The sequence below is a fragment of the Eumetopias jubatus genome, unplaced genomic scaffold, assembly GCF_037043125.1.
Source record: "Eumetopias jubatus isolate StellerSeaLion01/CBP00866 unplaced genomic scaffold, mEumJub1_p1.0 scaffold_14, whole genome shotgun sequence".
Taxonomy (NCBI): domain Eukaryota; kingdom Metazoa; phylum Chordata; class Mammalia; order Carnivora; family Otariidae; genus Eumetopias; species Eumetopias jubatus.
Window position 1 is genome coordinate 95,147,502 of NW_028274820.1, and position 22,357 is coordinate 95,169,858.

Here is a 22,357-nt window from a genome sequence, read left to right on the forward strand (position 1 = left end):
TAGTTCCCAGCAAATGGGAAGGCACTGGACAAATGGTAGTTACTGTTATAATCATCTTCGACCCAGAGTTCAGTGCTACACCGTCAGGTCATAAAAGGACAGTGAGAACTTTAGGGCTCCTTAGGTTATGGCTCTGAAGTGGCAAGGCCATGCTCATTATAGCTCTTGTCAACCAGAGTTTTACTGTTTGTAGGTCTTTGCACATGCTATCTGCTGTAACCCTCTCTCTGCTTGAGGATCTCACCTCTAACAGTGTGGTGACTGGTGGTACAGGCTTTGAAGTCAGGTGGCTTGGATTTAAACCTCAGTCTGGACACTTAGACTTGTGTGATCCTGGGCACAAGACCTAAGCCTCAGTTTCCTCACCTGTAAAATGGGGATACTTATCATATAGAAGTAACATAAGGCCTATAAAGCTCTATGCTGTGTGTGATAGGTGCTCCAAAAATGTGGACATTACTTGCATTCATTGCTTTCACTGCTTGTAAAGTCATTCTTTTTTTTTTTTTTTAAGCTTTTATTTATTTGACAGAGACACAGTGAGAGAGGGAACACAAGCAGGGGGAGTGGGAGAGGGAGAAGCAGGCTTCCCGCTGAGCAGGGAGCCCGATGTGGGGCTCGATCCCAGGACCCTGGGATCACGACCTGAGCCAAAGGCAGACCTTCAATGACCGAGCCACCCAGGCGCCCTGTAAAGTCATTCCTGATGATTCCACTGCACTCTTCTCTTAAGTAAGAATTTATATTTGTGGGCGCCTGGGTGGCTCAGTTGGTTAAGCGACTGCCTTCGGCTCAGGTCATGATCCTGGATTTCCAGGATCGAGTCCCGCATCAGGCTCCCTGCTCAGCAGGGAGTCTGCTTCTCCCTCTGATCCCTCCCCCCTCTCATGTGCTCTCTCTCATTCTCTCAAATGAAATAAAATCTTTAAAAAAAAATTTATATTTGTTTGGTGCTTAATACACTGGTCTGTTCTCATACTAGATACTCTTGACTTTTAGATTTGACCTGTGTCCTAAGACTTTTTAATTTGTTGAGAATGCTGTTTTTATGCTAAACTCAATAGGTCAGTTAGTGTTGTGGCTCTTCTGGGAAGATATTTTGGACTAAGCGCCAATTTAGATGGTCAATAAGGAGCTCCTGTTTTCTGTAATAGACCCACAAAGCTCTCCATCAATGAATCTTATCCTGTCTCAGAAAGCACGTTTAAGTAGAATGAAAAAGGTCTTAGGATCTACATTGGTTTGGTTCTGGTTTCTACTTTCACATGAACTTATAATATTGCGAGACCGCCAATTAAGTGAGAAAACTGCATCTGGGTGGTTTCTGTGGCCAGTCCTTCCCCTAGTTTCATGGTCCTCCTCTTTTCCTGCCTTCCTGTCATTTAAGAAACATTTCAGTTTTAAGTTCAGCATAAATGTTTTACTGGTTTTCTAGTTCTTAATACCCCATGCTTTACTGTTTCCCTGTTTTACTAAGTCTTCTTGAATGTTTTACTGTTTGATTTTTTAAAGAAATGCTTTCTTTTGAACTTATAAATAAGTACTTAAGAAAAAGAACTGTGAAGACAGAGTTGGCAGTTTAAAAGACATTTCCCTCTATCTATTTCCTTTGAAGTTTGTTCCTGCCTCTAAATCTCTAAAATTAGGCACTTAGAAGCTTTGGGGGAAATGTGTGAGGAAAAAAGGAAAGGGTGAAGAGTGGAATTTTTAATTTGACTTATTCTCTTCCAGAAAGTGCTTTACAAGTAAAAGCGTTATGTTTATATGCTCATACATATTTAGATATATGTATACACATAGACAAGATTGCTTTTTAAAAAGTGACTTTCTGGAACTCAGGATTATGTAAATAATAAAATGCATCTCCCACCTACTGCTTCTTGAACCTGCCGTGTTGCATGTAAAAGTAGAGAATTATATATTTTTAGCATGTATTTGTCAACACTGTCAACTCGGAAGAATCAGTAAGATGTAGTAATTCTTACTCGTCACACAAATAACTGTACGTGAAAACATTTGATTAATCTTTTACAATTCACATGGTACTTTTCAGAAATCTTAGTATTTCATGACTCTAGTGAAGGGTTACTATGATCTTACAGAGATGGAAGGAGGCTCAGTGAAGGTAAGTGACTGAAGGTCACAAAGCCACTAAGTAGAACTGCATCCCAATCCGTGACTTTGAAATCCCAAATCCAGTGTTTTACTGTGCAACATCGAAATCGAGGGCAAAATCTCCCATGCACACCAAACATTTGAGGGAAAATACAAATAGTTTTGGTCTTGACCAGAAAAAAGTCCAGTTAAACATCTGGCTAGCCTACACCTGCAGTTAAAGATTTTTTTTTCCTGACTGCACTGAGTCCTCGTCTTAAATGTCAATTGCTGGTGTCCTGACACAAGTTGCTTTTGTGGCATCAAGAACTGCCCCCTCCCTCATCCTCCATGTTCCATCTGGTCCACCATGTTCAGTCCAGGCTACTTTAAGTTAGGTAGCATTTGCTGTGTCAGATGGGTTTCAGGGTGCAGCTTATATACAAATAAATTTTAGTTGGAGTCTGATTTTCAGCAGTGGCATGCTAATCTACTGCTGATTTGTCCACAAACTTCCCTATCAACCAGGGCTAAGGCTCCTCGCAGGTTCAGCGGCCGTCCGCAAACCAACACACGGATTCTTTGTGTTCTGACTAGGTCAGCTATTGGTACCTGATGCAGTTTCTCTTTAAAATATCATGCTAATTCTTTGAAGCTCCTCTCACATTCAGGCCTTCTCCACAAGTTGAAGATGGTGTAACTGGGTTGTTCTACACTGTGTTCAGGCTGAGAGCCTGTTTCTCAGCCCGATGTCCTGGCTTCATCATCCACCCACCTGGCTCAGCTGCACTGGCCAAGAGTAACAGAAAGTGTGCACTCTTCTGAGCAAATCCCTGGGATCTTGCCAATGCCTTACAACACACAACCGTCCTTCACACAATCTTGGGGACTCAGCCTATTTGTGTTCTCTACAACTAGCATGTGGGAGGCACAGGGCAAGTGCTCAGGAAAAAATTCTAAATGAATGGATTCTTGGTCCCCTGCTCAAGTTACATCTGTCAGACACAAATTGCCCATTTTTAAGTAGTTTTTAAGACTATAATATGGGCCCTAGCCCTACCATCTGGATCATGTATCTTTAAAAATACAATTTATCAAAACATATGTAATGGGATTCTTACTAATTCAGGAATTATTTGCAGGGCAATTATTGCCACTACTTCTAATGTTGCAGGGAAAGAAAATCATAGCTTCAGGAGCTGCTATATATACTCTTGCCTGTGCACTTTGCTCTTTTCCTGAGAAGCAAAAATGGGGTTAAAAACTACTTTAGCAGGACAATGTGCGTACAGTTAACACTACCGTACTGTATGCTTAAAGGTGGTTAAGATGGTAAATTTTACAACAGAAAAAAAGTACTTTAAAAAATTTACTAGACAGTGCTAGATTTTTGGAACTTAAAAAAAAAATCAGAGAAGTCCTCACAACCTCATTGGAAACTCACTATAAGAATACACTTAAATGAGCAGCCAGCTATTTGTGTGTATACAAGAGTCACAAGAGTCCTCTCTCAAAGAAATAACACTTCACACACTGGCTAAGTTGGTGAAGTCCAAGTTTTTTCACAGAAATTGCAAAGCCCTGGGGCACCTGGGTGGCATAGTCAGTTAAGCATCTGACTCTTGATATTAGCTCAGGTCATGATCTCAGGGTTGTGGGATTAAGCCCCACCTAGAGCCCCACATTGGACTCTGTGCTCAGCATGGAGTCTGCTTGTCCCTATCTCTCTGCTGCACATGCACGCTCTCTTTCTCAAATACATAAAATCTTAAAAAAAAAACAAAAAAAAAGAACTTGGAAAGATTTTCATGGTCTGGCTTCTGTTTCTGGGTGAAACCCATACAGTCAGTGCTCTTTTTTCCATTCCTCAAACAGGATGCTTTCTTGTGCTTCACACTTTCCCCATCATTTTTATCTTTTAAAAAAAACTTAATTATTAAGATTTTTCTTATTTTTAAGTAATTTCTATACCCAGCGTAGGGCTTGAACTCACAACCCTGAGATCAAGAGTCACATGCTCCTCCAACTGAGCCAAACAGGCGCCCCAATGATTTTGTGTTATTTTTTTAAGCTCTATGCTCAACGTGGAGCTTGAACTCACAACCCCAAGATCAAGTCACGAGCCCTACTGACTGAGCCAACCAGGCACACCTTAATTTTAAGCAAACTCTACACCATGTGTAGGGCTTGAACTCATAACCCCGAGACCAAGAGTCACATACTTTACTGACTGAGCCAGCCAGGCGCCCCTTCTTCTCTTACTCATCCTGCAGAGCTCAGCTTAAATGCCATCTCTTTACGGAGGCCTTCTTTAAACTCCTTGAGGTTTGGGTCTCTTGCCATCTCTGGACCGAGCCATTGATTGATCCACACTCTTGCAGAAGTCTGGATTTTCCCTTTGTAGCATTTAATACAATTTTACTTCTGTAATGATATTAGTCTTTCCCACAAGCCTGAAAGTTCCATGAGGTAGGGACTGTTTTTTCTTGCTAACCATGATATTATTAGGGCCCAGCAGGTACTCACTCAGTACTCTCTTAACAGGTAGATACTTTTCCCACAAATCTATCTTAGTAGATACTCTCCAAGAGTATGTGGAGAGGTACATGAAGTTTGTGAGCTCGGTGGTGGAGACAGTGGTTGAATAGCCAGAGGGATGGAAGAGTTCAGGGCTGGTGTAGTGGGGAAGCAAGAAGGGATCCTGGGGAGACTAAAGGATGCTCATTTAAGTTCCCCATGTCCCCAACATCCCATTCCCATACCAAATGAGTCATTCTTCAATCACCTATGCATTCATTTCTTTAGAGAAAGAGGTAAACATCAGAGTATGAAACCAAGGCCAAAATAACTTTGCAGAATTAGACTGTGTCCAGGAAACCAGTCACAATTCAACTGGATTGGACTTCAACACAGAAATGATTGTGTTCCTCCAAATAATCTTCAATTTCGGAAGCTTACATTCCTTGAATATGTGGAAAGATAAATACACCTTCTTCTGCTGTCAGTTGCTGAGAAAGAGCTTTGTTCTCCTGATGGACCAACACTATTTCTTTTTTGCTGCTCTTTTCCCTTCTCCCTTCTTTGGTTTCCCCTTGCCACGAAGCTTCTTTAGACGCAACTGCTCATCCCTGAAGTCCTGGTGCTCGTCTCTGAATGGAGAAAGAAAAAATAATTAGCCTGTAGTTTTACCTGATGGGAACAGCACACCATTCTAGCACTCTTCCCTCAGGCTGCTCCGGTTATCAGTCCCTAACTTCTCAGGGCACATGCTCAGCTTGGTGAACAGAGAGGACAGAGAGTCCCCAACATACACATGGGTTGTGTTCCAAAAGTTCATTTCTAAGTTAGTGTCCCCTCACAGAAACAATGCCACAAGCGACTAAAATTCCCAGGCCGGCCCCTAAAAACCAAAGCAACAATGATACAATGCTGATAATTACCCCAAATTTCCCTATAATGCTAACATTGAACATAGGGAAACAGAAAGTGGGTCTAAGCTTGAAGAGCTACACAGAGACCCTGAGAGTCCCAGGGATTAGCACCTACTATGAGGGGAAGAGGTCTGAAGAAAGCTGCCTTAATGGCCATGGATAATCCACACAAAAAGGCTGCTGGGGAAAGGCTCAGGTAGAAGGAAGCCAAATCAACAGACAGGTACTCTAGAGATCAAGGCAGCCAGGGCTGTTTGTACATATGGATGGGGTGTAAGCTGAAGACTGCCTGTACTCTACAGAAATGACTGCATTCTAAGATTAAATACCTAAAACAGCTATCGCATTTAAATATGTAAGGTTTGGAGCCCATTTCAACCTGGGTTCAAAATCACAGCTCGTCTACAACTTAGTAACTGTGTGACCTTGGATAAGTCATTTTCCCTGTTTTTTTTTTAAGATTTTATTTATTTATTTGAGAGAGAATGAGATAGAGAGAGAGAGCATGAGAGGGGGGAGGGTCAGAGGGAGAAGCAGACTCCTTGCTGAGCAGAGAGCCCGATGTGGGACTCGATCCTGGGACTCCAGGATCATGACCTGAGCCGAAGGCAGTGGCTTAACCAACTGAGCCACCCAGGCGCCCCTCCCTCTCTGTATCTTAGTTTCCTTACCTGTCAAGTGTGGATAATAATGGCATACAAATTAAATATAAGAGGGGGTTGTGTTGGGCCCAACTGTTAACTCCTTGGGTAGTTTTAAAATAGACTGGTTTTGTAGGGTACACTGTTCCATTCCATGAACATGATGGATACAGCTGACCTCTTCAGAAGTAGCTATGATTGTCCCCAAATCATCTATTCTCAACAGAGCATCCAGAGTAATTCTTCTAAATTATAAGCGAGATCATGTCGCTCCTCTGTTCACAGGCCTACAGACGGTTCCCCACTTTACCCAGAGCAAAAGCCAAGACCTTGTCCTGGCCCTCAGAGCCCTTCATGATCTGCCTGGGGCCTTCTGCCTGGGGCCCTCCCACTCTCTCGGTCGCCTGTGCTACTCCTGGAACACGCCAAGAGCACTCCCACCTCAGGGCCTTTGCTCTGCTCTTGCCTCTGCCTCAGCAGTTCTTCCCCACATCCCACTCGTCCCACTCACTACACGTCTCTGCTAAGACCTCATCTTCTCAAAGAGGCTGACCTTGCCTGTTCTGTTTAATACTGTGGCCCGTCCTCTCCCCGCCCACCATGTGCCCTATATGCTTCATCCTGCTCAGGTGGCTTTACTATTTTTTCCCCACAGCACACTCAACTTTATAGCACACCACATCTTTTACTCATCCTGTATGTTTGTTCTCCTCTTCTTCCTTCCCTCCTTCCCATCAACCCTCAGCCAGAAGGAAAGCTCCAAGGCCAGGGGTCTTTGTCTCTGATGATATAGCCCAAACACCTGTGTGCCTGAGTGACTGAATGAGTCGGTGTCTGGGAGAACCTGTGCCTTCCTCCCTCATTTGCAGGTCTTTGAGTAAAATTTTCTTTACTGAAGATTATCTAGTTTCATCCTGCCTGATGCCACAGGAGGCTTTCCATTAGAGGCACCATTTACCGTAACTAGTGACTAAATACATAAAAATCATTGTGCTTTTCCATGGATAACTAAATGCTAAGTATTTTCTCCCCGTCCCCAAAGATAGTCAAGGTTTTATTTTTCAAACAAATGGAGAGTGGCACCAAACAGGTAAATTAAAATAGCTGAATATGATTTTGTTATGGGTTATAGTTTTCTACTCAGGAGATCTGCCTTCCAATGATATTTTATTTTGGGTCATAATAAAATTAATTTTTATTTTCTGAGCTCAGACTAATAGCAAGGGAGAAAGCCCCAGAGCAATTCCAGAAATTCAAAATATGTCATGGATTATAATCTCTATTATAATATATTAACTAAGAAAATCTATTTTGCTCACTGCTGTTCCCCTGGTGCCCATCTTAAGTGTCTGTACACGGAAGGTACTTAAAAATACACCCACTGGACGGATGAATGTACCAGCTTTTATTTTTTTTTATTTATTTTTTAAAGATTTTATTTATTTATTTGAGAGAGAATGAGAGATAGAGAGCCTGAGAGGGAAGAGGTTCAGAGGGAGAAGCAGACTCCCTGATCAGCAGGGAGCCCGATGTGGAACTCGATTCCGGGACTCCAGGATCATGACCTGAGCCGAAGGCAGTCGCTTAACCAACTGAGCCACCCAGGCGCCCTGTACCAGCTTTTAGCTACCTGGAATGAACTATTAATTTTACTATATTAGAGTGAATGGTCCCAAATTAACTTCTGTATTACTGTCCTAAGACAAGTCCAATTAAACACATTAAATTTTCTTAAAAAGTAGATTTATTTATTTTTAAAAGATTTTATTTTTAAGTAACTTCTACACCCAACATAGGGCTCAAACTGACAACCCTGAGATCAAGAGTCACTGAGACAGCTGGGCACCCAAAAAGTAGATTTACTTTAACTTTACACAATTACGCACTGTTTGAATTCTTTTATAATGATCATGTATCAGTTTGGTAATTAAGACTTTCTTTTAAAGAAAAAGATCACACAGGTATTTGATCTTTTCTCTTTCTAGAGCAATACAAAGTCCTGAGCACCCATTTCCTATACATACACAAACATACAACACATGGTGGTAAGAGCCTGTGCGATCTACATATTACTCTTTTTTCTTTTAAGTAGGCTCCACACCCAGCGTGGAGCCCAATATGGGGCTTGAATTCACGACCCTGAGATCAAGACCTGAGTTGAGGTCAAGAGCCGGGTACTCAACTGACTGAGCTACTGAGGTGCCCTCGCATATTACTCTTAAAGGTGAATTACAACTTGGGTGCCTGGGTGGCTCAGTTGGTTAAGCGACTGCCTTCGGCTCAGGTCATGATCCTGGAGTCCCGGGATCGAGTCCCACATCAGGCTCCCTGCTCAGCAAGGAGTCTGCTTCTCCCTCTGACCCTCTTCCCTCTCATGCTCTCTATCTCTCATTCTCTCTCTCTCAAATAAATAAATAAAATCTTTAAAAAAAAAAGGTGAATTAAAACTTATTTAGACCAAAGTTACGTATCAAAAAGGGCACAAACTAAAAATGCCAGAAAAAGGTTGAAGGAAGTAAGAACTCCAACAAAACTGCCACTAGGAAAGAAAGGAGGCTCCTGTAAACTAGCTAGGAAGGAGATTGGCTTTGGGGCAGGGACTCTCTTCATCTGATCAATGAGAACCTGCTGCTCTGGCAGCCTGTAGGTAGGGGTTGGCTGGGGGGAGCTGGGGGTGGGGAGAGGTTTTCCTCTGCAGCATTTGGATCAGTTTTCCTCTGCATCCTTTAGAGTGCTCTTAAATTAATAAATAATTAAACATATCTGTAGCTCAGTATCTTGTCAATGTTAGTCCAGTTTTAGACACAATTAAAATATGTCTTCCAAAATGTGGTTTCCTTTTTTGTTTCTTTCAGTGTGCCTGTTATGAGTATTTTAAAAGCCTTTCCCCCTAAAAACTATGCTTTTTGAGCCATCTGGGCACTATTATAAGAACCACAAAACTGTTAAAGATAAAAAGCCTAACTTTTTCCTTTTCTGATCTACTAGAAAAATCTCTTAACAGGTTACTCTCTGTTTTTTGCCATTACCTATAGAGGCCAAGAAAACGTAGAGTCCCCATGAGCGCAAAATAAGTGTTGTGATTTGGATACCAGTCATAAGTCTCCTTCCTCTTGGCCAGAGGCTGCTCACTGAACAGTTTCACCACTTTCATGGATTTGGAATCAGTAGGCCTGGCCACTTCACCGAACAGCCGGGCACTCAGACGAGTCATACGCAAGGCATATTCTGAAAGTGAAGACATTTCTTGAGCAGCAAGGAGCAAGAGTCCCTACAGAAAATGAGAAGATAAACAGGTTAGTGTATGAAATTCCATGATTATCTAAAGAACACTTTAGAAAATAAAAACAGCAAGCCACATGTGGATCAGTCATGTGGCTGGCAGGACATGCCTTGGAGTTGAGAAATATCCACAGTCCAAATGGTGGTTTCCTTTGCTTGCTTTACATTTCTAATTTCTACATTTGATGTTCCCATACTACTATCTTGCTGTACTGCCCTTTTTACAGTGAACCATTTTGTTATTTACTGATAGTCAGTTTACCTATTTGTAGGCTAGATGAGGACAGACAAATGAGTTATCCAACCACAGCATTATTATACCTTCAGAAAACACCCACCTCAGCAATCTGTAGAATAAAAATGCTGACTGCTTGCCATCTGAAGGTTTAATCATGACAGAGAAATAATTATCCTGTTGTCTTTATTATCAGCCCTTTGAACACTGTTCTCCTCAAGGGCTCCAGATGGCTCTGAGAACTGCTAATGAGTTATGAGGTCATTTAGCCTCTAGGTTGCTGGACTGAATTCTGCCTAGAGACTGAGAGCCATTTGGGAAAAACAAAACAGAGATAGTAGTCTTACAGAAATAAACTCAATAGCTCTTAAGATTCATTTTATTCCTGAATAGAAGGATTTATGGGTTATAAGGTTATCTGTCTTATCTTCCATCTTATATATTCTGCTTTAATGAATACTAAGTTCTTATTAGCTGAAAACAGTAACTTTTTCTTTAGAGGCACAAGCACAGAATGTTGAAATAGGTCTAAGGATGATATCTGTAGTATGCAGAAATTACAGCTAAAATACATCAAAAATTATATAGGTGATACAGAAAAATCAAGAACGCTGCTGATGGAATAACTGTCTCATTCCACTCCAGACCAGATGTAGAGGTTAATGCTAGCAGAATATACTAGTTTATGTGAAATTTTGTAGTGAGATGAGAATCTTTGCTAAGAGACTGTCCTGGGGGGACAGTTCAGTGGAGACGAAAAAGAGTTAACATCTAAACAGAAAAAAGGTATAAACTTATCCTGAAAAAACAATGGGAGGAAAAAAAAAAACCAAACCCAAAAAACCCAACCATCCTAGGGCACCTGGCTGGTGCAGTCAGTAGAGCACAAGACTCTTGATGTTGGTCGGGGTCATGAGTTCAAGCCCCACGTTGGGCACAGAGTTTACTTAAATAAGTAAATCTTAAAAAAAAAAAATCCTCCTAAACAAGAATGGGGCCAAATTTCAAAATAACTCTTGCAAGTAAAAAGAAACAAACCCAAAACCTGTATTTAAATTAAGGAATTTTTCATGTCCAAATCGAGATTCATTGAAAGAGCAGAGGCTGACCTCAAACCAACTGCAGAATGCCAATCTCAAACCATTTACCAAGGTCAACACCCACCAAATGGGCCAATAGTGCCATCTGAAGGCCAGCAATGGGAGAACTGTTGGATCCAGGGTCTCTTCCCTGCCCCTCCAACCTGGGAATCACCTGCAAACCTTCTTCTTCCTTTTCCTTTCAGCACTCCCGTTCTCAGATTTGCTTCTCTCTCAACTCTTGGTCCATTGTGTGGATAGGAATGGGTTGGGTTGGGTTGTTAGGGGTAGCGTTATATTTTCATCAGTGAGAAAAGAAAGGCATTAACAGTTTAATGTATAAATAGGAAACAGTAACAAATCAGTGCTATACACCTCTAAAGGCCTTGCAAATGCCCACGAGTTGCCTTCAGAGGCTCCAGTTTCTTTGCATGCTTTACCTTTTCTCTTCCTTCAGTTGAATTATCTTTTTTCCATACATCAGATAAAAAAAAAAACGGTTTCTTAATCAACTTTGCTTTGTTTTGCTTAATTGCTGAAATGGAATCCGAATTGATTTCTGTTGCAAGTGCACAGTAGTATTTCCACAGTCAGTTATCTGGTGGCCAGGGAACTATTGTTTTGTTACAATGTTCTTAAATATGTTCCAAATTCCATCACTTTATTTTTATTTTTATTTTTTTTTTAAAGATTTTTATTTATTTATTGAGAGAGAGAGAGAATGGTAGAGAGAGAGCACGAGATGGAGGAAGGTCAGAGGGAGAAGCAGACTCCCTGCTGAGCAGGGAGCCCGATGCGGGACTCGATCCCGGGACCCCAGGATCATGACCTGAGCCGAAGGCAGCCGCCCAACCAACTGAGCCACCCAGGCACCCATCACTTTATTTTTAAATGAAGAGGCAGCATGGAGTCCTGAGGCCTAGGTTTGCATCCTGGCTCTGCCATTTATTAGCTGGGTTAAAGTCACTTATTTTCTAAATCTGAGTTTCCCTTTTGGAAAACAAAGCTTACAGGACTACTGTGAGAAATCAGTTAAAGCTGTGGCACTCAGTAAATGGTAACTTAAAAAAAAAAGAAAAAACCTAAACATGTTTTTAAGTTTGGTGCTCATATGATCTAGCTGGGCACAGTTATTTCTTGTCTTTATTTTTTATTTTTAAAAGATTTTATTTATTTGAGAAAGAGAGCATGAGCAGGGGGGAGGGGCAGAGGGAGAGGGACAAGCAGACTCCCTGCTGAGTGGGGAGCCCGACATGGGGCTCTATCCTAGGACCCTGAGATCATGACCCTGTGCCAAAGTCAGACACTTAACTGACTGAGCCACCCAGGCGCCTGTTTTTTTACCGTTTTATTTTTAAGTAATTTCTGCACCTAACACGGTGCTTAAACTCACAACCCTGAGATCAAGAGCTGCATGTTCCACCGACTGTGCCAGCCAAGCACCCCTATTCCTTGTCCTCATTTAATCATGCAAAGGAGATACATACTCCATGCAGTTAAACCTATACCTCCCTGGAATGACATCCTCACTTATAAAAACTGACAGCCAGAGAAACACAGGGGAGGGGACCAGCAGCTTGGTAACTTGACAGGCACCAAGGAGGAAGGGACTCCTTAGAGTGGTCACTGAAGCCATCACAGGATGCTGTTATCTCCAGGCCCACTTTGGAATGTAGCAAATTACTGGGACACATAAATGGTAAGTAATGAAGTCTCATTAGAATCCACTGGGACATGGCTATATCACAAAATCCAAGTCCCAAAACTTCTATGATGAAGAAAGGGAATAAGCCTCTTCAAAACTGAATCCCTTACTAGAAACAAAGATCCATTTGCTAAACAGAAGAAAACTGAAGGGGCACCTGGGTGGCTCAGTCAGTTAAGCATCTGCCTTGGGCTCAGGTCATGATCCCACAGTCCTGGGATTGAGCCCCACATCTGGCTCCTGGCTCAGTGGGCAGCCTGCTTCTCCCTCTGCCTGCCTCTACCTCTGCTCGTGCTCGCTCTCTCTTTGTATCTCTGTGTCTCAAATGAATAAATAAAATCTTAAAAAAAAGAAGAAAACTGAAAATGATTATAACAATTATCAATTACTGCTTTGTAGTCTCCTTCCAGAGACCAGACATATGCCTCTGGTGAAGAATGGCATAGGAGCTTGGTATACTTTTTTTTTTTTAACATAGACTAAAACAGCTGAACAGTTCTGTTGTCCATAAATACCGGTCCTAAGACCGGCAGATTGTCATTTTTTACTACCTTAATTTTTTTAATTGGAAAGCCTTACTTAGGATTTTTCAGGACCCTAGTATGCCTCCTTACAAAATCTTTCAATTTTATCTTAAAAAATAAAAGAAATATTATGTAAAAGACATTAAAGTAAAAGGCAAAAAACTTACATGTCAGTTTGATTTTTATTGTACAAAATAGTCACCTAAAAACGTCATTTTTCCTTAAAGGTGATCTAAAGAAAACAGTACCATGAGGAATAATTAACTGGAGTGGAAAATGCTCATCAAAAATAAATAAAAAATTATATACACACACATACATATTTTCAAATGTGCTGGAGCAAGACATGTTAAGCCCACACAAGAAAATTCCCATATTTTTACTTTGGCATAAAAGGGCAAGTTTCTTTGATCTTTCTGATAGGTTTGATGCATTTAAAAGGTCAGGTTTTCAATACCTGGCTTTGGATTAGTTTGCCTTTTTTTCTTTGAAAAGGCAGACTGATGTGCAGGAGTTCTTAACCTGGCTTTCCCTTAGCGTGGCGAATTCCCTTGGTAGGCCGAAATATGTGTGTGCGCGCGCGCCCCCGTGTGCAAATTCTGCTGGGGGAGCTTTCTCCAGTTTCTCAAGAAACCTCTGGTTGGTGGAGAGCACCAGCTCTGGAATCTGGCCTCGGCGTTTTGATGGCCATGTCATGTTTGCATTCTTTGCCCCGGTTTTCTCATCTACGACCTCAGAGCAGTTACACAACCTCACTGCGCTGAGGCTGACAGGCAAAACTCACGGCACAGTGGGGTTGCCCTAATAATCATCAGGCCTCAGGGAACCCGTTCTGCACACGTATTTCACAAAAAAACAATCTAAACACGATGCTTTATTTTTAAAGTCTGGTACCAGTTGTTTCACTGGGTCGTAGAGACGTGACCGGCTCTGAACGTTATGTCCGCTTTATTAGTTCAACAAAAACGCCTCCAATCCCCTGCAACTGACTGGATCACACTTGCCTGTGATGGAAGCAGGTATCAAGTCAACCGAGGCTTGCATCGGTAGGATATTTCGGGGGAAAAAAATTTTTTTTTTAGTTTATTTTATAATCTCTACACCCAAGGTGCGGCTCCAAGACCCCGAGGTCGAGTCGCACACTCTACCCACTGAGCCAGCCAGCACCCGCATATATTTTTCTTTCAAATGGCAGAATCTGCATCCCCCCACACAAAGCCACGGTGCAGAAATGCTGTCTGATGAGCTGAGAAACTGAGGCTTGCACGCGACCTAATCAGGAAGAGAGTAACTGCGCCGGAGAGGAAACTACGCTAGCGTCCTTCGTTTGGTAAATTCCCCAATTTACGCAGGAAAAGGCCAACTTGTTTGTAGGATGGTGTGAAACCTCCGAGCTAGTTAATAATGAAATCGACTCATCTTACTTTTGGCGACTGGAGAAGGTTGGAAGCCCTCGCAGGACCTCTCTAACCACCGCCCGAATCTCACTACAGACCCCCGCAAAGCTCCGGGACAATCTTACCTACTCGCGACCTTCCTCTCCCGAGCGCTCGTCTCCCGGAAGGCCCGCCCCCGGCCGGGCTCCAAGCTCCCGCGGGAATCTGCAACGGAGAGCAGTGGAGAAACGGAAGCTCGCGGCTAGAGGGGAGCCCTAGTGAACCCGGAACTACTAGCCTCTCTTTTGGAGGTCTCAAAGGTCATACCTGGCACCTGCGCAGTGAGGGTAGAGAGTCTTGTCTGCGGAGTGGAGGCAGTGGTTTAGAGAGAAAGATTGGCTTTAGTGGAAGGTCTTGCAGCGTTCGCTAAATTTATTTTGTTGGAAAATGCCTACAGAGCTGCCCTCCAAACAATGGTTGGGCGCGTGCCGCGTAGTGGAGGATGAAATGCACTTTATTTTTTCTGTTCCTTCCGCTTTCTGTGTGTTTTCATTCTCTTTTCATCCAGCCGAGGCCTTGACGTGCTCCAAGGGCATTGCTTGACTGGGGCCTGAAGCGTCTTCTGGCCCCTCTGGGATGCCATTTTCCCTCTCTTTGCATTTATCCACTCTTCCTCTACTGGTCGAGTAGTATCATCTGTAGGAGGCCATTCTTGATACCCCTTTGCTGGATTAGGGCGCCAATTGGAGCTGCCTGTGTATCTCCCCTGGTGGCCCGGAAGCTTCTTCAGGGAATAGGGATGGGATTTTTATCTGACTCCTCAGTAGTGACCTAGATACTGCTTGGCAGACAGTAGAAATACTCTTAAGTATATCCCTCCATACTAAATGGGCTCTCAAGCTCGCCACATCTCATAGGCATTGTATGAAGCATTTATTGACTGATAGTAGGGATGAAAACATTTTCTGAGCATTATCCAAGGACTTTCATAAATACTCTAAAATGTACCCTGGAAATAAGGCACATCAGCAGCAAACCATATACCCAGAGCGTATTCTATTGACACTCTCTTCCCTCCAATAGAATTGTGTTATTTTTTGACATTTTTAAAAAGGGAAAAAGAAAAAAGCCCCAAATGGAATCATTTCTCTCTACCCACAATCCCCCATAGCAAACCAAGACTTAATCAGTTTAAAACTCCCAGGAACTTGACCTTTTAACAGTCAATCTGAAATTTCCTGATCACTAGTGAGGTAAACTGCATGATAAAAAGCTTGCCTTCTCGGGGTGCTTGGGTGGCTCAGTTGGCTCGGGTCATGATACCAAGTTCCTGGGATAGAGCCCATGTTGGGCTCCCTTCTGAGTAGGGAGTCTGCCTCTCCCTCTCCCTCTGCCCCTTCCCCTGTTCGAGAGCACGTGCTCTCTCTCTCAAATGAATAAATAAATCTTAGGGAAAAAAAAAACAACTTGCCTTCCCAGTAGTTAGTAAATATAAGATCCTACATCAACCAAAAAGGTCTATGACTTCCGTGGCCAGAAAATTCTATCAAAGATTTATTGATGAAGAAACAGAATACCAAAGTCATTATTTTATTTATTTTTAAAATATTTTATTTATTTATTTATTTATTTATTTATTTGAGAGAGAGCACAAGCAGGGGGAGCAGCAGGCAGAGGGGGAGCAGCAGGCAGAGGCGGAGGAGAGGGAGAAGCCGGCTTTCTGATGAGCAGGGAGCCCGATGCAGGGCTCTATCCCAGGATCCTGGGATCATGATCTGAGCCGAAGGCAGATGCCCAACTGACTGAGCCACCCAGGCGCCCCCAAAGTCATTATTTTATAGTGAAAGCTGACATAAAGGAGTTCATAGCTTTGAAAGCTGACCCGTGGTTTCACGTGATAATGAATATCTTACCACACTTCTGGAGGCTATCAGAGGTCGGAGGGGGAGGTCTTACCTGATACATTATAACCTGCAGCCCTTGTGGTGTTTTGAACTGGCCAACAGTAGGGTATAGAGGCTACTCCTATAGGTTCCTTATATGTAATTTCTTTGTATATAATTTCTTTGGCTTTTTCATCTTCTCTTCTAGTTTCCTATAAAAGTACAACTTTTTAGTAAGTAAGTAAAGCATAAAAAAAAAAAAAACCCAAAACAAAAAACTTTGCTTTCCTACGCCACCCACAAAAAATGTCCTGGCTTGAGACAATTCTTTCCTTTATTTTGCTAGTAATTTTCTTGCCCCACCCTACTACCATTTTGTACAGCTCCTTAGAGCTCCTTTCTACTTGCTAAATGGGATGCTGCTCCATTCATAAATTGCTTAATAAAGCCTACTGGATCTTCAGGTTTATTCAGTTGAATTTTGTTTTTTTTTTAATTTTGTTTTTTAGTAACATCTTATTAATCTATGCTATGGAATTTGCTTTTATCAAGTTGTTTCGACATGTTATCAGTCTATGATACAGTAAGTAGCATTCTAAACTTGGTCTGGTGTGAGTTTACTGCAGTTACATTTACACACAGTGTAATGAGTATACCTCATCCTTTTTTGCATAGTTCAGTCCAAAAAGAACATTCTGGGTAGAAATTCTACCTTGTCTTTTGTGTTTTTGTGTAGTTGGCTGTGTTTATCTAATAGCCACTGAATCATGTAAACAAGGAGGCTCCCTTTGCATGTTGGGCTGTTAGAAAGTTTAAAGCCAAATTTGCAGTGGACCCATGGCAACAAGTATTATATGTATATTTGCATAAACCTTGTTGTTGTCTCCATTTTTATATCTATTTTTCATTTTTCCCTTTTCACCTATGATTTGTGTTATTAATATGTTTTGTGAATCTCTCTATAAGCTACCATAACTCTTGAAACATACAAAGGTATAAAGAGTTATAAATGGCCACTCTTGAAGCTGCCTTTGTCCTTCCAACCAACCTAATATTCTTTTTAAAAATTTTTTTATTGTTATGTTAATCACCATACATTACATCATTAGTTTTTTTTTTTTTTTGAAGGACCCAAGTGGCTCAGGAAGTTTACTATCCCCCCCAACCCACAAAAATTATTTTATAAAATCTTCCAGTGCGATCTTCAGGAAACCCCCACCCGCCCCGACTCCCCCCACCCCGGCCCTCCTGTGTCCCCACGACCCTGGACTGCCCCCCCGCCCCCAGCTCCAGCCCAGCGGCCGGCAGCATCCAGTCTCATCTCTGGCCATCCATGGCAGCCATGGCTTTCTGCTGGGCGCCACCCTGCTGCGCTCCGGGGGGCCACGTGGGCTGTGGGTGGTGGAGGTGGTGGAAGCTGTGGGCCGTGGGGGAGGAGGGCGGGATCCAGGCGGCCTGGTGGCTGGGTGGGGACGAGGCCCAGAAGGGGCTGAAGCTTGCAGGGGGGGAGCAGGCCATGGCCGTCATGGGACTATTGCTGCCCTGCAAGCCCTCGGAGGCAGGAAGCTTGGAGAACATGGCCAGTGCGTCAGGGAAGTTGGGCGGTGTGGCAGGTGTGTTGCTTGGGGTGCACATCATCTGGTGGTGGTGGTGGCTGTTGGGAACGTTGGTTTCTTGGAAAAACGTGCTCAGGGCGGTCTCGAACTGCCAGTGGGCCGCCTGCAGCAGCTGCTTCACCTGGTCGGCCGCGCAGCCCGCGGCCAGCACGAACTGGTTGATCATGACCTGGTGCCGCAGCTCGTCCATGTTCACCGACATGGCTCCGGCCGCCGCGCGATCCCGGCTCGGCGGCCGCGGGAGGCCGGCCGCCCTCGGCTCGCGCTCGCCGCCGCCCGCCCGCGGCCTCCGGACCCTCGCCGCCCGCCGCACGCCGCCCGCCGCACGCCGCCCGCCCGGCGAGTGTCCCGGTCCCTACATCATTAGTTTTTGATGCCAACCTAATATTCTTGAAACTTTAGCAACCACCCATAGCCCATGTGATTGATTAACTGAACCTTTTTTTGTATATCTAAGATCATGCATTCTTTCCTAGAAAAGAATAGAGCCCTTCTGCATGTCTCAAAACAGAAACCAGACCATCTTGCACATCCCCCCAACCCCAATGCCCTGCAGTAAGGAACTAGACTCACTTGCACAATCTTTGAGCACTGTGAAAATGTCTGTAGCTGGTACCATTAAGTCTGCACAGTAATCAAGAAATGTTACAGACCACTGCACTCCCTTTACTGATTAACTGCCCTAAACCCCTTTAAAAATCCTTGGGCTAGCAGAAGCCTTGGAGTTGGCCTTTGGGCAAGAGTCTGCCTTCCTCTAGGTTGCCGGCCTCCTGAATAAAGTTCATATTCCTTTCCAATTAAAACTCATCTCTTGAATATTAGCTTTTCGAGCCACAGGCACCCGAACTTGGGTTTTGGTAACACTCTGGGTACTTTGCAATATGACTCTCATTAAGTCAAGCTTATGGAGTTCCTATTAATTTCCTGAGCCTGCTGTAACAACATACCACAAACTTGGTGGCTTAAAACATCAGAACTTTATTCTCTCATGATTCTGGAGGCCATAAATCCAAAGGCAGTGTCACTGGGCCAAAATCAAAGTGTTGACAGGGCTACACTCCATCCAGAGGCTCTAGGGTAGAATCGGTTCTTTGACTCTCCCAACTTCTGGTGGTTACTGGCATTCATTGACTTTTGACCACATCACTCCAATCTTCAAGGCCAGCATCTTCAAATATCTCTCTGCCTCCTCTTCACATCACTGTCTCCTCTATGTGTGTCAGAACTCCTAATGCCTCCCTCTGATAGGGATACATGTAATTGCATTTAGGGTGCACTTGGATAATTCAGAATAATCTCTCCATCTCAAGGTCAAAATTTAACCTCTTCTAGACATTGACTTGCAGGCTTTGGTTTACCCACTTGTTCTTTCAAGTTCAGGCTTCTTTTTTTTTTTTTTTAAGATTTATTTAAGAGAGGAGGGAGCAAGGAGAGGTAGGGGCAGAGGGAGAGGGAGACAAGCAGATTCCCCACTGAGCAGGGAACCCTGACCCAGGGCTCAATCCCAGGACCCTGGGATCATGACCTGAGCTGAAGGCAGACGCTTAACCAACTGAGCCATCCAGGCATCCCTCAAATTAAGGTTTCTTTCTTTCTTTCTTTCTTTTTTTTAAAGATTTTATTTATTTGACAGAGACAGAGACAGCAAGAGCAGGAGCACAAGCAGGGGAAGTGGGAGAGGGAGAAGCAGGCTTCCCGCTGAGCAGGGAGCCCGATGTGGGACTTGATCCCAGGACCTTGGGATCATGACCCGAGCTGAAGGCAGCCGCTTAACGACTGAGCCACCCAGGCGCCCTCAAATTAAGGTTTCTTTAGGGACATTTCTTACAATTAGATATTGTTGTATAATCAGAGATTGCATTATAAATTTCTATTTCTATTGCTCAGTGTTTTAAAATTGTGGGCTGCTCAACGGAGAGCCTGGTTCTCCCTCCCTCTGCTCCTCCCCCTGCTCATGCTTTCTTTCTCTCTCTCTGTCAAATAAATAAACAAAATCCTTAAAAAAATAAAATTGTGGGCTATGAATCATTACTTGGTTGTGAAATCAATTTAGTATGTTGTGAGCAGCCTTAAAAGACACTAGAATAGGGAATATCAGAGTGCATCACATATAATGTGGGTAATTATTGTTTCATGAAACAATATATATGTATTGGATCATAATGTAAAATATACTTCTTATTCTAGGTGGTGGCAAAATGGAAAGCCTCTGTTGTACACAGTTTCATTACTCATCATACTCTATGGCAAATATTCCTTGCCATTAGAGACAGCAAGAATTAAAACTCACATCATCTTCAGGTTCTTACTGTGTGGCATAGTCCAAGGGGCAGGTGGATACTTATTCCTTTTGGTAAATTAATTTACAGATTCCCTATTTCTATAAGTACTCATTCCTAGCATTATCTCCTATCTCCTATTTCTGCATTTATGGTAGTTCTTTTCTCACTTTATACACACACACACACACACACACACACACACACACAAAGGTGTATCTCCCTTCAGGGAGTATAAAACCCTCTTGGATGACAAACAAAGGGACAATTTAAGATGATTTTTAGAGAAGCTTCCTTTAATGACCAATCAAGTCACCATAAACCATTAGGCTTCCTGTCTTTTCCTGTCTGATGTATATTCCAGGTAAGGGTGAAGTATGGCTGTTAGAAATACAGTAATTGGATAGTTGTTGTGATTTTCTGAAATCTGATACACTGTGTGAGTGTGAGTGTTGGAAGTGATAGTAAATCTCCTTTAATCATCATCCTCTGTAGCTAAGAAGTGCATGGTTATTGAAGGAGAGTCTGCTGAAAGCAAAGCCAAGGCAGTGTTGAAGAATATCGAACCCTCAATTTTTCCCCACATGTTTAAACATAAGCAATTCTTTTCAGCTATTCTTAATTCTTATCTGTAGGACGTGTCATTATCTGGAAAGGAAGGCAACTTTGAAGCTGAAATAATAAAGGTTAGTGACATTGATTATTTTATTGATTACTTTAAATACAGAAGGGATTATTTTAAGGGACCTTCATTTTTTTCACATCACACTGGAATAATCTGCAAAGAAGTCATACATAATTTTATTTTATTTTAAATTTGGTACGTGTTATTCATTAAAGTTTAAAACAAACTGTAGGGGTGCCCATGCCTGGCTGGCTCAGTCTGTAGAGCATGCGACTTGATCTCAGGGTCGTGAGTTCAAGCCCCATGTTGGGCCTAGAACTTACTTAAAAAAAAAAAATACTGTGAAATCACAGATACAGTTTACCAGATATTTACCATTCCTCCCCTTTCCAGGCGTGAGGTTGGAGTGCATTTCATGGCAATCTTGGGATTCCATTAGCCATATGTCTATTTCTGGCCAATGAGTTGTGAAGAGAAGTGAAGCATCACTTCCACCCATATGAAACTCTCCAGAGCTCTTTCCCTCTGGCACAGAGGGTCCTTGCTCTGTCGATCTAGGCCTCTGAGTAGTTATGAGGAGTGGATTCTGCGACATCAGCCACAGTGGGCACACAGCTTAGGTGAGAAATGAGCTTTTGTCGTTTTAAGTCGTACACTTTTGTTGTTTGTTATTGCAGCATGACCTATCCTATCCGATACACATATTTTATAAAATTCTTTTTTTTAAATATTTTATTTATTTATTTAATTGACAGAGAGAGAGAGAGAGAGAGAGACAGCGAGAGAGGGAACACAAGCAGGGGGAGTGGGTGAGGGAGAAGCAGGCTTCCCGCTGAGCAGGGAGCCCGATGTGGGGTTCAATCCCAGGACCCTGGGATCATGACCTGAGCCGAAGGCAGACGCTTAATGACTGAGCCACCCAGGTGCCCCTATTTTATAAAATTCTATCATGGAAGTAACGTGGAGCCAGGAGCAAATGGTCAGGAAAAAATTCTTGAGGCATTTTTGGTGCAAAAAGTGCTTTTATTGTAGCATGGGGACATGGCCTGTGGGCACAAAGAGTTGCCATTTTGCTGTGTGAAGCTAATGGTTATATGCTTAGTGCTCAAGGGGGAGGGGACATGCATGGAGTATTAGATCATAAACATCTTCTTCAAATTTCTACTTGTAAAACTACTTTTGTAAGATTCCTCATTCACCTTGATATTAACTATCAGTGAGATGTACAGGCAGTCATGAGAACCTTTAAGAATGTAGCAACCAGGGATGCCTTGTGGCTCAGTCGGTTAAGTGTCTGCCTTTGGCTCAGGTCATGATCCCAGGGTTCTGGGATCAAGTTCCACATTGGGCTCTTTGTTCAGCGGGGAAACTGCTTCTCCCTCTGCCTGCCACTCTTCCTACTTGTGCTCTCTCCCTCCCTCTCTCTGACAAATAAATAAATAAAATCTTTGGGGGGGAAAGAAGAATGTAGCAACCAGTACATACTTGATCCTTATTGGAACTATGCAGGCTATAGGTCAGCCTTCTGGACTAACAGTGAACATTTTTCTGCATCTGTCCCTCATCAGGAATATATAAATACTACAA

The 22,357-nt window shown here is 42.9% G+C and overlaps 1 protein-coding gene and 1 pseudogene across 3 annotated transcripts; both read right to left on the reverse strand.

Moving 5' to 3' along the window:
* Nucleotides 1-454: 454 nt before the first annotated feature.
* Nucleotides 455-14,607, reverse strand: MRPS33 (mitochondrial ribosomal protein S33). 3 transcript variants are annotated; one of them, XM_028106465.2, is made up of 3 exons: nt 14,514-14,607; nt 9,196-9,437; nt 455-5,243 (listed from the first exon to the last, which is right to left on the reverse strand). In XM_028106465.2, the coding sequence occupies exons 2-3, from the start codon at nt 9,408-9,410 to the stop codon at nt 5,138-5,140; spliced, it is 321 nt and encodes a 106-aa protein (XP_027962266.1). In that variant the 5' UTR covers nt 9,411-9,437; nt 14,514-14,607; the 3' UTR covers nt 455-5,137. The 3 variants fall into 3 exon arrangements, with proteins under 3 accessions (XP_027962266.1, XP_027962267.1, XP_027962268.1); XM_028106466.2 differs by lacking the exon at nt 14,514-14,607 and adding an exon at nt 14,416-14,501; XM_028106467.2 differs by lacking the exon at nt 14,514-14,607 and adding an exon at nt 10,938-11,421.
* Nucleotides 14,608-17,557: 2,950 nt separating this feature from the next.
* Nucleotides 17,558-18,180, reverse strand: LOC114211733 (UBA-like domain-containing protein 2 pseudogene; annotated as a pseudogene).
* Between the last annotated feature and the right edge of the window lie 4,177 nt (nt 18,181-22,357).

Bases quoted from the DNA above. Each gene is read 5' to 3' on its own strand.
- MRPS33 (XM_028106465.2), bottom strand. From the start codon at position 9,410: ATGTCTTCACTTTCAGAATATGCCTTGCGTATGACTCGTCTGAGTGCC. The intron at 5,244-9,195 runs GTAATGGCAAAA...TTCTCCATTCAG, and splicing joins CGTTTTCTTGGCCTCTATAG to AGACGAGCACCAGGACTTCA.